The sequence below is a fragment of the Astatotilapia calliptera genome, chromosome 12 (assembly GCF_900246225.1).
Source record: "Astatotilapia calliptera chromosome 12, fAstCal1.2, whole genome shotgun sequence".
NCBI classification, from domain to species: Eukaryota; Metazoa; Chordata; class Actinopteri; order Cichliformes; family Cichlidae; genus Astatotilapia; species Astatotilapia calliptera.
Window position 1 is genome coordinate 17,208,891 of NC_039313.1, and position 16,662 is coordinate 17,225,552.

Consider the following 16,662-nt stretch of genomic DNA (forward strand, 5'->3'; position numbering starts at 1 on the left):
GTGGTTACTGCATTTTGAACGCTCAAAGGGGCCGGAGGAGCAGTTATCCCTGTTTGGGGAAGTCTCTCCAGACATGCTCCGTGTCTCCTTTTATCAGGATGAAGAGGCCGCTGCACGCTGTGTGACTCGTCGTATGATTACTGAAGCGCCTGCCCCCATGGAGATGGACAACCTTTTCGATATGGACGTTTTGATGTCTGAGTTTACAGACACATTGTTCTCTACGCTGGCCTCACACCAGCCCATACCCTTCCCTAATCCGAGGGAGATTGGTAAGAAAATCAAGAAAAGATATGCTTGTGGAACTGGATCTGTTATATTTGCATAAACACAGCCATGCCGTGGCCCTTACTCCCCATAACTCTGCCTCTCCTGTCCAAAGCTCATGCAGGGAATGCTGACATGATCCAACCAGGACTCATCCCGTTACAGCCTAACTTGGACTTCATGGACTCATTTGATCCACTGCAAGGTAACAGTAAAGCACTACCCACAGCTGCATTAGGACTTGACACAGACTAATAGTGCACACTGTACAGAAATCAAGCACACATATTCTAGTAACTCTGCTACAGCAGTTGACCTAGCCTAACGCAAAAAGTAGTGTGGTTTTACTAACCTCTAGCTAACATAGAGACTCTTGTTCCAGACTTATTTCACAGCCTCCGTCAGCCCGCCTTCCCCTCTGTTTCCCCCACTGCATCATCTGTCACCCCTCTACCCAGCAGCAGCTCTCAGTCACAGGTAAACACAGATCCAAGGCTCAGTCCCTAACACACACCACCATAAAAACAGTCTGTTCAAGGAGAGTTTTTTTTTTTATTGTCTTAGATTTAAAATTTCTTTGTATTTCTCCCACGTCTGCCACCAACTTTCTGCCTTACTGTAGTTAGACAAAAACAATGAAGTAACATAATAATATTACTAAACTGTTTACACAGCACTTTCATACATGACTTGCTCAAACTGATTAACATTTAATTCATAAAATTTTCAATAAAATTGTGTACTCTAAATAGCTCTGAATATTTGGCTTTTTTTTTCATACCTTCCTCCTTGAAGTTTCTCAAAAGTTTTTTAATCAGCCATGACTTGGCTTTAGTGGAAAAAAATGTGTATCTTTTGGGTCCACGGTTAATTGTTTCTGGGTCCCTGTATGAATTTTAGCAACTCAGACAGTATAAAGGCTCATCATAGCCATGAAAAAGATATGCAGCGTTCGTGAAACCTGAACCTGGTTGAACCAGCAGACACTTTCAAAAGTGACATGAAGGTGTCACAGAGTTGCTGCACATCCATAATGTGAAACTCCTGTTCAACCACCAGTGCTATGGAGATCTGGTGGCTGTGATATTTAAACGGTGCTCAGTCGGTACAAAGTGTACACCACCACCACCACCAGCCTGAACCACTGATAGACAATAGATCATTGCTTTTATGTTACTTACCTCAAAATGTCTTGATTGACGTCAATCAAGACATTTTCACCCAGAGGAACTCCTGCTAACTGGATATTTTACCTTTTTAATCATTCTCTGTAAACCCTACAGATGTTTTTGTGGGAAAATCCAAGCAGGTCAGCAGTTTTTAAAAAAACTCAGAGCAATCAACATCGATGCCACGTTCAAAATTACTTAAATCACTTTTCCTCCTCATTCTGAAATAGTTGTACTTAATAAAGTGTCCAGTGAACTTGTTTAAAAAAACAAGAAGCTTGTTTGACAATTATATATGCACACTGTCATAGTCCTGTCACTGTACTTCACTGTAATTGACTTTAGAAAACCAGTATTTGAAGACAGGACACATACTACACTTTAAATACTCCATAAATAATCCTTTGGTACAGCACTTAATAATTCTGTTAAAACTATGACCTGTGAAATGAATAAAATAGTGTGGCTCAAAAATAAACTTCAGTATGAAGCAAATCAAAAATCTAAATAAGGTGAAAATATTTTTAAAATAAAAATTTCAATAAAGTAGAAACTTCAAATGAAAATTAAGGTACAGGATCAGTTAGCAGTGAGGTCAGTTATTAATTATTCAGAATATTTAGTATTATAAATCATGGATCCACTCCTGAAACTTTTACTACCGTTAGTTAAAGAGCAGGTATAACAGATGTGTCATCAGACAGTCTGTTTACTGTCATAAACTACAGAAGTGTGTCTGCTCTGTGTCATATTTTACTAAGTGTGCTTGTTTCCTTTTCATCCCTTGCCAGGCCCAGTTAATGTCCTCCATGCAGCTGACAACCAACCCCATCTCCCCTTCTAGCCCCATGTCTGTCCCCTCTCCCATGGCCAGTCAGTCAGGCGGTAGTAGCGATGTTGTCTATGCGCACAACTACATGTCCTTGTTCCCTGGGCAGGTGGCGCCCAGTGGTCAGGTTCCCTCTGTCGCTCAGCCGTTATCACATGATCCTCTGGTACAGTGCCTTCCAGGTCAGGACATGGCCTCAGCAGCACCCATGGTTACCTCACCCTTGAACAACACCTCAGTCTTGGATGAGACTGTAGCGGCATCTGTGATTACGCACACAGCCTCCTCTGTCACGCCGAGTGACTCTGCCACCACCTTCAGCCACAGCTCGGATTATAGCACCTTATCTGCACAAGCGCCAGGTCACCCATCCCATCTCCAAACCGTGGCTCCTCTGGCTGCCACTTCTGTACAGCAAACTCAGACTTTTGCTCTGCCTCGACCTTTACAGCCACCCAGTGCCAACAAAAGTCGGCCCATGCCAAGGATCGCTCCTGCTAACACCCTTCCCTCGTCTCAGATCATCCTCACAGGTCTGTGGTTTCTAAAATCAAGATCAGTATTTTATATCTGTAAAATAGAAATGTAAAATTATCATTTTCACCACAAGGTAGCGCTACAGTATGTCTAATGTAATGACTTAATGTTGTAACACACATATTTGAGTTACTGTAGCTTCACTTGTGTTAGAGTTTTAAGGAAAAAAGTACACTGAGGTAGTTATTTCAAGTATAGATGTTTTCATTTTAAATATGACAATCTTTGTAAGATGTATCAGGAAAAGCTGCTGAAAAGGAGGTTATACTCATCGATGACATTAAAAGACAGATGTAGTGTGCTGGTCTGAAATGCCAGTGTGGAAGTAGCCTAAGCCAGGAGGAGGCGAATCACCCTTTTGTAGAAAACCAAGACTTATTTGATCTTTGAGCTTAGCAAAATGTTTCTGATGAGCTCATCATATCAGTCGCTTCATTTTGTAAACTACAGAGCTACAGTTTCATTGTACTGTGGTCGCAGATTTTGAAGCCATCCTGATAACCTTCTCCCACCAACGATGTGGAGATCCAACCTCTTTAGATCCAATTAAAATCAAGAGATGCTCTGGAAAAGAGTAGAATTCTTGGAACAGAGTTTAATACACTGAATCATATGAACAGCAGGAAAAATACATACAGAAATCTAGCAAGAGAATTACATAGCAGAAAGCAAGCAAAGCAAAACCCCGGGGTGTACAGCCTTGAGCACAGACAGTAGAGCAACTCTGAGACGGACAAGGAGAAACAGCAGAGGGGAAAAAAGTACTGGGGGTGTCCACTGGTCCCCTAATATATAGGGACCCGTATCCCCGCCCCCTGCTGCTGGGTAACTTTCCCACCCGCCTTCCAGCCAAACACAGCTGCAGGGGTCAGGTAGCAGCCAAGGTCTAGGCCAAAGGCCAGTCAGGACTCTGACTACCCTTTCGATTTGGCTTATCACAATAGGTCATGACACGGTCAAACATCACACATTAACCCTAATTATTAAATCTTCACAATCTTATTTTATAATTACATAGGTTCTTAAAACACTTCTCTGTGTGTGTGCGTGTGTGTGTGTGTGTATTTTATCGTGATGTGTTCAGGATCTCTGTTACAATGTTACTGTTTTGGTTGTGCTGCATGAAAGACGTTGAGTGTGTATTAGGGAAGGTTAGTTACCGGAGAGTAAATTATTCAGGACAACTCTCCCCTTACATTAACTGCCCTGTTACTGTACCACCTTAATATACCATGGTGAAGCAAAATGTCTTGTGCTTAAGACTCTACATGAAAGTTAAAATATATATGTTCAGTGCACATAGATATATAGTGTATATAGTTACATAGTTATCATACAAAAATCCACCACAGTACTATTGTGCAAAGTACAATGACGATAAAAAGTTAAACTACACTAAACTTGGGTCTCCGTTAGAGTCAAAAAGAGTAAAGATCTGGGTTTAGGCAGTAGAGTGAGGTTGTCTTTTGATTGAAAAGAAGATAATAGATAAGCAAAAACTGTACCCTAGTTTCTAGGTCACATCCACAGTTTGTCACATTTGGTTTCAAAAAGCCTCAAGAGCTCCTGTCCACAAACCAATGAGCGAGGTTAATGTGGCTACAACCATATTTTATATACATCCTATGATTAGATTTCCCACAGAGCTTTCAGATCACTCTGTAACATTTGTGTATGTGTGTGTAAATCCTCTCAGGCCCTTTCCCAGGTCATGCCAATGCTGTGATTGTTACACCCACACCACTGAAAGCAGATTTGGTCCCTAACACAGGTGTGGTCATCACTTCTCCTGCTCTTGGACCGGTATGTTTGCAGCTTATTGTTTGAATTTATTTCCTACAGTTTTGTTAAATGAATAAATAAATAAATAAATGTGCCCCTTATAAATTGTAAGGTTTTATATCATATTATAACAAAACAAATCTAATTTTTACCATGTCTTAAAAATTAGGTAAGTACAACCTCAGATGAACAACAAGACATGAGAAATCATGTTGTTTGATAATTTATTTTGGAAAAATGTAACCAAAATGCAGAAGCAGTGTGAGAAATGTGATTCTATAGCTTGCAGAATCACATTTAGCAGCAATAACCTAAAGTACATTTTCTGTGCCATCTTCAGTGTCTCATATCTTTGTGGATTAATTTACACTCTTCTTTATAGTGTTTGCAGGTATTTGTTTACGCACACATCTCTTGTCACACTAATTGCCACGTTTTTAAATCCTTAACTGGTCTGGCACCTGTATATTTGTGAAATTTGTTCGAAGGCCGTCTTTTTTATTTTTATTTTTTATTTTTTCTTTAAGTAAAGAGGATTGATATTTATTGCAAAGTTTCTTTCATGTTTTTATATTTATTTTTTGGATATTTTCATGTATCTCAGGCATCTGGATTTCACGTCGTGCCTCAGCCTCAGAAGTCTCAGACAATTGTTCCCAAAGAAAAATCATTTTCCTCTAGCTGCAAAAATCAGAAGGGTTCCTGCAGTGTTGGTGAGAATTAATTCAGAAAGTTACTTTAAACTTCACCTCCACAACGTGTTAAAACCTGTTTTGTTTTTTGTTCCTTTTCTTTTCAGTTCCTAATCAGCCACAATCTGGACAAAGGTCGCCCTGCGGGTTAGATCAGGTTCCTAGCCCACAGTCGTTACCCAGCCCACAGTCATTAATCAGCAGTACCAGTCCAGTTTTGGTGAAGAACGAGCAACCTCAGGTTTGTATTCGTGTGTTTTCAAACATAAAACTCAAACTTAAATAAGTTTGATCATGTTTGAATAGGACTGAAATCCAACTTTACATGTAAAACATCTTAATTAACTGAGATTGACCTTAATGCACGGATTACACCGTCATGGGGCATTTCCGATGTTTCTTTTTAACATTGCATACAATCTCCATAATACTGTCTAATCCTTTGTGCTGTTGTATGACAGATCCGGAGGACCACACACATATCTGCTGAGCAAAAGAGGCGATCAAACATAAATATTGGCTTTAAGACACTCTGCAACCTGGTTCCTGCTCTAAAGTCCCAATCAAATGTAAGCAGGCGTACCTGTATGTTATCATGAAATGTCCAGAACCATGTTTGCCTCTAATGCCTGATTTGTTAATTAAAAACATATTTATTAACTTTGTGCTTTTAGATCAGTAATGCAGTGACGTTACAGAAGACAGTGGAGCACATTATGAAGCTCCAGCAGGAAAGGCAACAAATGCAGGACGAAGTTAAGAGACTACGAGAGGAGATTGAGGAGCTCAACACCTCCATTAGGTATGTTTAAACATTTTGTATCATGTCTTAAACATTGAGCACTGTGCACAAGTCTTTTATATTTCAATTTTTCTTCTAAGGAGCCAGAGTTTTTACAGTGGTCTTGAGTAATAGTTCTCCTGGATTTTTGATGTTTTTTCAAAGTTTATCTTTGGACATTGGCTGCTTTTTCACATTTTTTCAGTCCAGTTCTTGCACATGACCATTTTCAGAGCCATGTTTTATTTGTTTAAGCTACTTAACGCTGAACTATGAATCATTCAAGGATACAAAGGTACCTGAATCAAGCGCCTACAACTTTAAAAATAATCAGTTTTAAATTGTGTCTTTAGGCACTTTGTCACTAAAAATAAATTATTTGATCCCCTTTTTTGTTTGTTATGACTTAGATAATACAGTCTAACCAAGTCATATCATTAAAAAATGAAAAAGTTGTTTAGCAATCACTTTTTCACACAGGGCCATGTGTAGGTCCCCCCCCCCCCCCCCCCCCTTAATAATAAACATCTTCATTTAGAAAATGCATTTTGGGTTTACTTATGTAGTCTTTGTCTAAAATTTACATTTGAAACCTTTAAGTGTGGCAAACACAAAAAAAGAGAAAATCAGGAAGGGGGTAAACACTTTTTCACACCACTGTATCTAATTAGCAACAGCTTTTTCATCATAACAGTGATCCCAAACACACTGCTGAATGTGCCGATGCAGCTTGGTGGATTGCCGGAGCATTATGACTACCGTAGTCAGGAGTCTCGTGGAGTAATCTGGGTCCAAAACTCCGTCTGTTTCAGGTCCCAAAGTCAAACGAACACTGTGGCATCACCGTCTAAATGATGTGCTACGTAATCGCTGGCGACACAACTACGTTAGCATAACATAAACACAGTGAAGCTGGAGGATAAACGCTAACTTTTTTCCACTCTATAAAAGCTAGCGTGAGGGTTCCTGATGTTTAGGGACAAATGCAATCACATGGTAGGATTCTGTAAACGGACCAAACTTCAGTCAGTAGAACAACTGAGATAATCCATCCACAATATGAGATTAGTAGTGATGTACTGTTTTCCTTTCAGATCCGATACCAAGAAAATTTCAGGGTGGTATCCACGATACTGATCTGATACCGATACTTTATACAAAAACGTAATGTTTTATTGTACAGTGGTCCCTCGCTATAACGCAGTGGATTTCACCTATGACAGGTTATTTTTGGAACGTAACTCCTGCGATAAACGAGGGACCACTATATTTTAAATTATGGCTTCATAATGGTCACAGGACATCAGACTACTTGTTCTTATTGCTTAATAATGCAGAATTATCATACAGACATAAAAAACCTGAGGTTGTGTATTTGAACACGTTGCCTGCCTGCAGCACTATAGGACTCCGCAAGAGATGTCTGTCTCACCCTAGCGGGACCTGTCCCACTCCTCTCCAGTTCACCTCAACATAAGTTTCTCATATTCTGTGATATGATTTACTCTGAGGTGTTTGACGAGGTTAGTGGTGTTGCCACAACACCTCACTGTCTTGCCACATGTATCGCAAACCACGTCTTGGCTGTTTGTGAAGGTAAAATACGTCCACACATGACACTGTTTGCGCTCAGCCGTTGTTGTGAGTGTGCACGCCAAGGGGCTGCGACACATTTATACAACCGTATTTCGCATATGACCATGAAAGGCAGAAGAGGAAGTAGTTCCTTCCAAGTTAGACGATCCAAATGATATAGTTTCTTTCCACTGTGTTCCTGTTAATGATAAACTAAAAATTTACCCCAAATTAGTAAAATATTGATATTTTAATATGAGAATCGATTCTGGAACATAAATAAGTGGTATCGGAGGAATCAATATTTCAGTATCGATCCACACACCACTAGAAGTTAGTCATTAATATACTGCACCGACATGGGAATAGAGCAGCTGTGAGAGAATTCAATATTAATTAATCAATGGTACAGAAGTGGAGGAAGCAAGAAGAATGAGTTGAGTAAAATTTGATTTATCTGACTGTTTTGTTTCACTTAATGCACCTTATAATCCGGTGCGCCTTATGGTCCGAAAAATACGGTATGTTTGCACAGGTTTCAGTACATTGCTGCACCGACCAAAATGTAAGGAAGTAAAGAGTGGCTCGAGACTTATGCACAGTACAGTACTAAACATGCACAGCGATCTGATGTATTAACTCTGAAATCTTTCCTCACTGCAGCTTGTGTCAGGAGCAGCTTCCTGTGACGGGCGTACCGATGAGACGACATCGCCTCGACCACATGCAAGAGAAGTTTAATGAATATGTGAAGAACCGCACACTTCAGAACTGGAAGTTCTGGATTGTATCCTTCTACAAGCTAGCTGATGTAACAGTTTTTATTTTTTGAGGGAGGCTTTTGTGTCTCCCACTTGAAACTAGAAAGAGAGGCACCTCACTGAGATCTGAATGATAAGTTGCAGGAAATACACAGCAGAGGCAGAAGCAGGCTTCCGACAGGAGAAGTTACGCGTAAGTTATTTTCTTAAGAAGGGTTTAGATAAAACTGGTGCCTCATACAGCTTTTAAATTTCAAAGTTTTCAGTCCATGAAATATTAAAAGTATTCATATATAAATAACCTAAAATAAATAGGTACTGTGTTGTATCAGATAGCAGAGGGATTGGTTTGTTTGTTATCTACCAGAGTCCAATTAGCCTCCCCTCACACAAGACCAGAAGAGTTTATAGATCTGTATTGACTTTGTATTATGTGAAGGGGAATCTTTATTTATTTATTCAGTTTAATATTCTACAGTTGCACCTCCTCTCCCCTTAAAAATTTCTCAATTATTAAGAAAAGACCCAAAGAAAATAAATTCCTTGCGTTTGTCTGGTTTCTTCTAATTTATCACCAGTGACTCTGAAGCAGGGAGTTTGTTTTTAGGAGCAGTAATTATCCCAGATAAAGTTTCTTGTGTTTTAGCCCTGTTGCTGTAGTGCAGGTTACTAGCATGCGGGCTGCTTTTCAGGCCCATTCGGACCCGGACCTATATCCAAAACAGATTTAAAACCTGATGGGATGCTTCTGTTTTAACTGGTGCAGGTTTTCTGGTCTTTACAGCAGTGGTTCAGTGGCTGAAGAAACGCGCAGAACAATCGGATGTGAGTTAGCTATCTCACATGATATCGTTTAGCCAATCAACTCTGTGCATTCCGGGGGATACACACGGGGACTCTGCAGTGCCAACAGCTGAAAAGACAGTGAAAAGAAAGTGACAAATATAGAAAAAAGACAGGGAGTGATACAGACGACTGTGCTGGAGAAGGCCGAGACAAAGAAAACGGAGAGAAAAATAAGTAACAAATGGTGCTGGTGCAAAAAACAAAAACATTGGACAGTGAAAATAGAGGATTAAATGGCTGAATGCTGGACTTCTACACATCCAATCAGGCGATCTCCTAACAAATGTGATCCTGAAGGAGCAGTTTGTAAAAAGTGACTATTCCACTGTATTTGACTTGACACACAAATGCAAGGTTTTCTACAAAGTGAATATAATCAAACTAAATATTGCTCCAGGCTCACAAATGACCACCTCCACATGTGTATGAATGGCTCTGACTCCAGTCCAGGACAAACTACAGTTCTGAGCCAAAACATGGGAAAGAAAGCGAGCCACTAAAACTGTTCAGCTGTTAGGATGTTTATTATTTTTAAAACCAGTGGAGACTGTTCAGTCAGGATGTGAAACAGAAAAGGGGAGGTCTATTTACTTTTTCTATTTCGGATGTTAGGTCTCCCATAACTGCTGGGCCACTGTAACCTTCACCCTCCACATCTTCCCGCCCTTCTCTGAGCCCTTGGAATTTCTTAAGTTTCTTGTGTTCCTGATGTTGCTGTCATTCGGAACTGCTACATCTGTCATTATAAGCTGTCTCCTTCTGTTTGCCATGGATGTTAGTTGCCTCATCCTGGACTGTGGTGCTGACACTCACCAGTCCCCAGCCTCCTTCCTTCTGCTTGGCATACAGCCTCAGGATGCTGGACATGAGGTGAAACCCTGCATGCATGCATGCATGGTAAGGAGCTTCCTTTTCTTGATATCAGTGGCTTCTATCTCCTCCTCTGGCCAGCTTATTATCCCAGCAGGGTCTGATCACAGGCAGGGCATAGGTGTTATTACCCCCTCAGTTCTTACTACCTTCCCTCTCTATGTTATCATCAAACTACTTTTCTCCAGGCCGGACAACATTCCGATGTCACTGCTGTATATCCTGGTGGTGTGGATCAGTGAATTGATGTCTTGTTCACTCTCGGCATACAGCTTGATGTCATCCATACAGGAGGTGGCTGAAAACTGCTCCATTCCACAGTCAGTATTTGTAGCCTGTAGGTTTGGGCGATATATAAAAATTTTCCAGCCGACAATTGTCAGTCCAATAATCGATGATGGGCGATATATTCGCGCATGCACATATCCTCCGTGTAATCATGCACAGACTGATTTCATGTTTATAATACAGAAGAAGTCCAAACATGGATGAACTAATTTCCCCAGAAAAATTGGGGCTGTCAGCGTTGGCGCAGCATTAATGCGGTCATCACAATTAACATGATTAAAAATTTTAACGCGCTAAACCCATCTCCATCAACAAGCATTTGGGCGCACTCTGAGGAAGGTGCATTTGCTCACGAATAAAAGAGGGTGCTGTTAAAACAGCGCTATTATTTATTTTTATTTTTTTTTGTTGACTGCTTCTATTAGCTCCATCATCATTAGCAAACTTGCTCATGGGCAAATAAATGAATAAATCGCCCTTGTGAAAACGATCACCGATAGTTGATATATTCGTCCAATCACCCAACCCTAGTAGCCAGTCTTGTCAATGATCTCACTGAGGGGGTTCAGGCCGATGCAGATGCATCCCCATTGAGTTCCTGATGAAGGCTCTTAGGGTCCTGTTGATCTTGTATAGTTCTAGGCATTCCAGGATCCAAGTGTGGGACATTGAGTCATCGGCCTTCTTGTAATCTATTCTTCTAGTCTTCTCTTAAATTCATTAGCCAATGAGCTTTGCTACCCATATGCTCTTCCAGTATTGTTCCGTCTCCAGCCTTGGTGGTGCTGCTCTCATATTGTTCCCTTGCCACTGAAAGTACACCTTGGCTGGTTCTGTGGAGAACAGCTACTTTATTCTCTGCCTTCTATCTCTCTGGTTTACCTCTTCAAGCAGCTGGCCAAAGTTGTGAGTCTTTTCTTGGCAGTTTCCAAAGTGTTAGGTATGGACAGCTCGCTGTACTTCTTAAGTACCTCCCTGCAGTTCTGATAGTTGGCTAACCACTCTCCTTCTCCAATGGAGGGTACTGCTCCTTGTGGATGTTCAACTTGTAGCCAAGCATCTCATTGATCACTGCTGCTGTAGTGTAGATCAGCTTGTTTGTCTCAGTATTTCACCATCTCTGTTATTATCTTAATAACCCTGTATTATGTATATACCGGTATGTGTGTGAGAGAGAACCTAGCATCCTAGTAGGGAAACCTTCAGGTATTTATTTACCTTTGCTCTCCAGGTCAATAATGTAGTAGGGTTGATAATAAGACTTCAACTGTATCAAAACCACACACTGCATTTTTAATACCTCTTGGCCTTTTACATTTAAAGCCTATTTTGATAAGTTGTGTAATCAGATTTAAAGTTCCTCCTTGACTGTCATACATTCAGTTCAGCATCATTATCAAGCCTCTTTTTGATTCTTTCAATGGGATGGTGTCAACAGCAAGCAGAGCAGAGCTTTGTCAGACCACGCTGCAATGGCTGGATCGTCACTGCTCGCTTCCAGCACTCAGACCCAGTAAGTAAAATAACCGACATGCTCTGACATACAAGTGGGGGGGAAAAGTCCTTTACGTCTTCATTCCACCTACTGTTTGCAAGAGAAGTGGATCAGCACTTTTGGATGATTTTTGACCCCAAAGGGACTTTCTTCCATCTGCACAGCTTTGACTATGCCCTATCTTTCACCATCTCTGTATATTCCTGCCTTTTAATCAGAAATCACACAACCATGACACAACAGGAAATTCAACATTGTAGCACAGTTTTTGAACGATATGATAACTCACTTGAGGGGTAATCACAGTATCTTTGTTGTAATTACAATGAGTGCATCTGATTATTACATAGCATTTTCTTCCACTAAAAATGCTACGTCCTGATGAACAGAGGCAACTTTTTGAGATTTGTGACATGGCGTGTTATGCTGTTGGAAGCAGTCTTAAGAAGATGGGTACACAGAGGTCACAACAGTCTTATAAACAGCATGACAGCATCACAACACACAGAACAGCAAGACAACGCAAAGCAATCCCCGGGGTGTAGCGCCTTAAGTGCCAACAGCAGACAGACAGATGAAAGATGAAGACAAACATGCCCACACTTGTCAGGGCTGAGGCTCCTTTATATTGAGAGGCATCTACGGCTTCTCCTCTTTTTGTTATGTAAGCTCCCAAAATTTGACTTTAATTTCCACTTTGATTAAATTTTTCCCAATTTGTGTGAAATCATTCTCTTTAAAAACAGTTACACATTAGATGTATTTATTCATGTCTTACTTTGATCAATGTGTCAGTTTACACAACTTTCCCAGACCTCATCGTCCATCATCTTTATAGCTCATTTTGACAGCTTTATGGCCAAGGTCAGGTTAAAGCGTCAGAATCATGGTTGTTATGCCAGCTTTGCAGCAAAATGCAATTAGTCCTCCTTGATATTTTTATGGCTTTAAAGGAGTTGTAATGCCAAAGTTATCAATTTCACTAATTTATGGTAACTTCAGACTTCAGTTTGGGCTGTCAAAGCTATAATCTACCAATATGTCACAAACCTGACCTAAGTATACTGGTCACAAATAATTTGTGTATGTTTCGACTGCTTAACATGGGCACTCCCTAAAATATAAAGCACTGTAGTACAAGTATATAGTGTATACCAGTATATATCATTTCAGAGTCTACATGCCATGAGAAACATCCCCTACAGGTAGACATAGTCAGCAACGATACTAATGGAGGCTGAGAAGTTTAAATGATGCTCAAATGGTAGTAAGGGGCCCAAAGTGTGCCAAGAATATGTCTACAACATCCCCATCATTAGACCACAACTGATCCATTGGAGCAAGGCAGGACATGAAGCTGGTTTTCTTGTTGTTTGTACCAAATTCTGACCCTACTGTAAAAATACTGCAGCAGAAATCAAGATGCATCACGCCAGGCAACATTTTTCTCCAGTTTTTGTGAGAGTCTTTGTGAACTGTAGCCTCAGTTTCCTGTTAGCTGACAGAAGTGGCACTACATATGATCTTCTGCTGCTGGAGTTCATCTGCTTCAAAAGTGCTGCATACATCGGCTATAACCAGTGGCTGTATAAATTACTTTTGCTTTTCAATCAGCTCACAGCAGATTGGTCATTCTCTTCTGACCTCTGGCATCAACAAGCCGCTCACTCTCTGTAGTATTTTATAGTTTGTTCTCTGTATGAGATGGTTGGTTAGAGGCAAATCCCAGCGGTTTTTGTGATATTAACACCAGTTAGTGTGGCACCAATGACCATGTCACATTCAAAGTGACTTAAAATCACCTTCTTTATGCTGATGCTTGATTTGAATTTGACCAGGTCATGCAGTCAACCAAAACTCAGATTAAATCAGAGCAAACTACATGCGGCTCTAAATGGAAAGCACACGGGCATCTGTTTGTGCAAATATCAACCATTTGTTTTAATGCAATTCATTTGGGCTTGTTTTTCAGTGGTCCTAAGTACTCTTCGCCAGCTGTGCACTACCACGTCCATTCTCAGCGATCCATCCGTGCTCCCTGAAGAAGCCATCCAGGCCGTAACACAAACAAACTCTTAGATTCCTCCTGGAAGTGACCCAGAAGCCACCTGAACTTTTTTTTTTTAACCATCATAACATATCACTGGTTTGCCTTGTAGCCTTTCAGCAAGCTCAGTCTTCCACAAATCCCAGAAAAGAGACTATGTTTGACTTTTGGGAACGAGACACATGGTGCACCAAACAAAATGAGTGCAAAAATGACTTTTTAATCATATTTAAATAGAAGTAACTATGACTATCTTTAACTTTCAGATGATTTTCCTCTTTTAGTGTATTAGAAGCTGGCCCATGTTGTTTTTATGTCTTGAAAGCAACAACTTGTATTTAAATTTAAGTTACATTTAAAAAATGTTAAGTCGCAAGATTGTGTTTCAAAAAGGGAAATGCTGAATGTGAAGTTTGTTCTCTTATGCAGTATAAGGACATCATTTCTTTCCTTTCACAAGATTATCAGATGTTTTTTGTTTTGTTTTGGTTTTTTTAATCTAGCTAGAAGTACAATTTATTTTATTTGGAGGTTCAAACGCCTCCCATTGAGGAGATTGAAATATATTAAAGTTGAATACTTATATGTTGGAATTTGCCTGTCCTGTTCTGTTCACCGTCCCTTGTTTACTCAGGTGAATATTATCTTGTTCATAGCAGTTTTTTTCCGTCCCTGCTCTGCCCATTTCTACTGAGCTCACCTGCAAACAACACAAGGATGAACGTTGCAGGCCGCAGCACGATGCCGCAACATTACTGTCAGCGCCCACAAGACGCGTAACTGAACTAGCAGTACAGATTTTGCATACACTACTGTATATTCCCGCATCTACAGTGTTACAGGATCTTCAGTGTGCGGTAGGGGTCTTTCTGGTTCTTTACTGATCACTCAGGGCTACGCTAATCATCTAAGAACAAGTCGAGCCAGGATCCTTCTCAGCAGGAACACGTACTGTCTGTAAGGGTACAGGTTTCACTTATATGCTGTTTCTTTCCTTCTCACGGGTACACGTGTTCAAAGCAAACACAGATAAAAAGCAATGCATTGGAGGAAGCGCAAAGAAACACACCCAAAGCCATATCCAAGAGTATTCTCAGTCTGTTGTGTTACTGGCATAATGTTTTTATGGAGTACTCTGCTTTGTGGAGAGCTTGAGGGTTAGACACTGTGAGTGCAGCTGGCAGCCTTGAGGTCAAAGTGTGCCTGCATGTGATCTTTGCCAGCGGATTCGTCTCTATCTTCTTTTGTGGTTCAGCACTCCTCAGGCAGATGTTGTGAGTTTGTTTTTTTTTTTCTTTTATTGTGCAGAACAACTGAGTTTACAGTAGCACAACGCACCATGTTTAATAGATGAATGTGCAGCTTTTTGTGTGTGCAGTTCTTTTCTTTTTTTTATTTATGATTGGATTGCACGAGTCTTTTATAGGGGAAGTTGTGCTCTTGTGTTCCTCTGTAGGCTGCTCAGTTCACAAAAAATGGAGAATGCAGTGATGAACACTTAAATGAACAGTTTGGTGTTGCGAGTCAAATATATAGAGTTCAGATATGATTTACTACTATTTGATGATGAAGATGCACCTCTGAATGCAGCTAGGCTTTCTCTTTAAATAGTTTTGTAGTTGTTTCTCCTCTTTTGATGATGTCTCTGTGCCGTTTCTCTCCTGTATTACACCGTTTTCTTTCCTTCTCTCTCTCTAGTGATCTTTACTTTTGTGTTTCTTTGTGTGGATTTGTTTTGGATGATGTACAGGATGACGCAGATTGGATCTGCTTATGTTCGACTCCCAACATTTAGTATTGTATTGTTGGTTTTATGAAGAAAAGATATTTTCTTATGCTGGATACGACTGTTTCTTTGTGCTCTTCCCAAATGTCTACATGTAACATGATGGAAAATGCCTTAAATGATTCAGAATCACAATAAATACAACAAAACTGAAAACTTTGTCTTCTCATCACTTTAATTTCAATACAAAACATTTGCTCAATAGAATCCATGACCAGGTATCAGATTTAACTAAATATTTTCAATAAAAGAGAACATTAGTAGCCGACCAATCAGTGAATTCTAAACGTAGCTTTGCCGAGCCATTCGTCCACAAGCTCCAGCAAGCACTTGGTGTACACATAGCTGTCCAAGTCCTGCTTGAAGGAGGGTAGTCTGCATGTGTGGGAGACCGTATTGCCGGTCCAGAGATGCACCACATCACGTATGATCTGGCAGATGTAGTGCAGCTGTGACGACAGCTCCGGGGTGAACTTTGACACCTTTGCCGTGTAGCACTCGAAGGAGCTTAGCTGGTGAGCGGTGAGGTGCCGCTGCTCCGGCTTGATCAGCTCTGAAATGTTCAGGGTGAAGCAGGTGATGTTGGGAAGCAGTCCAAAAGCATCCTGCAGGAGAATCCATGAACATACAACTCAGTAACTACTCATCGCTGTTTGTGTGAAACTGATGATGATGTGTTGTTATTTTTGTAACACAAACGCATGCAAATGATCCACAGAAGAATTTGAAACTGACAGACGGTTCAAATACAGCTCTTAATTCATCACTTTCAGTCCCAGGAAGAGTTTATTATGCCTTTCTTTGTTTTCTAATGTAAAGTTATGTTTACATTTTTTTTAAAACCAGCTGCTAAAAATAGAGCAAAAGTCTTGATAATGCCTTTAAAGCATCAACATACACTCATGGTCTGTGGTGTCACCAGCTCCTCATGTCCATA

General features: G+C 40.4%; 1 protein-coding gene across 2 annotated transcripts in view; it reads left to right on the forward strand.

The window, feature by feature from the left end:
• Positions 1–15,881, forward strand: part of mlxip (MLX interacting protein) — a 28,213-nt gene extending 12,332 nt beyond the window's left edge. Inside the window, exons 6-17 of one of the 2 annotated variants that reach the window (XM_026187133.1) lie at positions 29–272; positions 383–472; positions 650–744; positions 2,228–2,798; positions 4,499–4,605; positions 5,189–5,297; positions 5,384–5,517; positions 5,738–5,845; positions 5,951–6,078; positions 8,296–8,419; positions 11,781–11,910; positions 13,865–15,881. In XM_026187133.1, coding sequence (XP_026042918.1) covers positions 29–272; positions 383–472; positions 650–744; positions 2,228–2,798; positions 4,499–4,605; positions 5,189–5,297; positions 5,384–5,517; positions 5,738–5,845; positions 5,951–6,078; positions 8,296–8,419; positions 11,781–11,910; positions 13,865–13,971 — 1,947 coding nt within the window. In that variant the 3' untranslated portion in view covers positions 13,972–15,881. The remainder of the gene's footprint in view (positions 1–28; positions 273–382; positions 473–649; positions 745–2,227; positions 2,799–4,498; positions 4,606–5,188; positions 5,298–5,383; positions 5,518–5,737; positions 5,846–5,950; positions 6,079–8,295; positions 8,420–11,780; positions 11,911–13,864) is intronic. The other variant, XM_026187134.1, reaches the window with a different exon arrangement.
• The last annotated feature ends 781 nt before the right edge of the window (positions 15,882–16,662 follow it).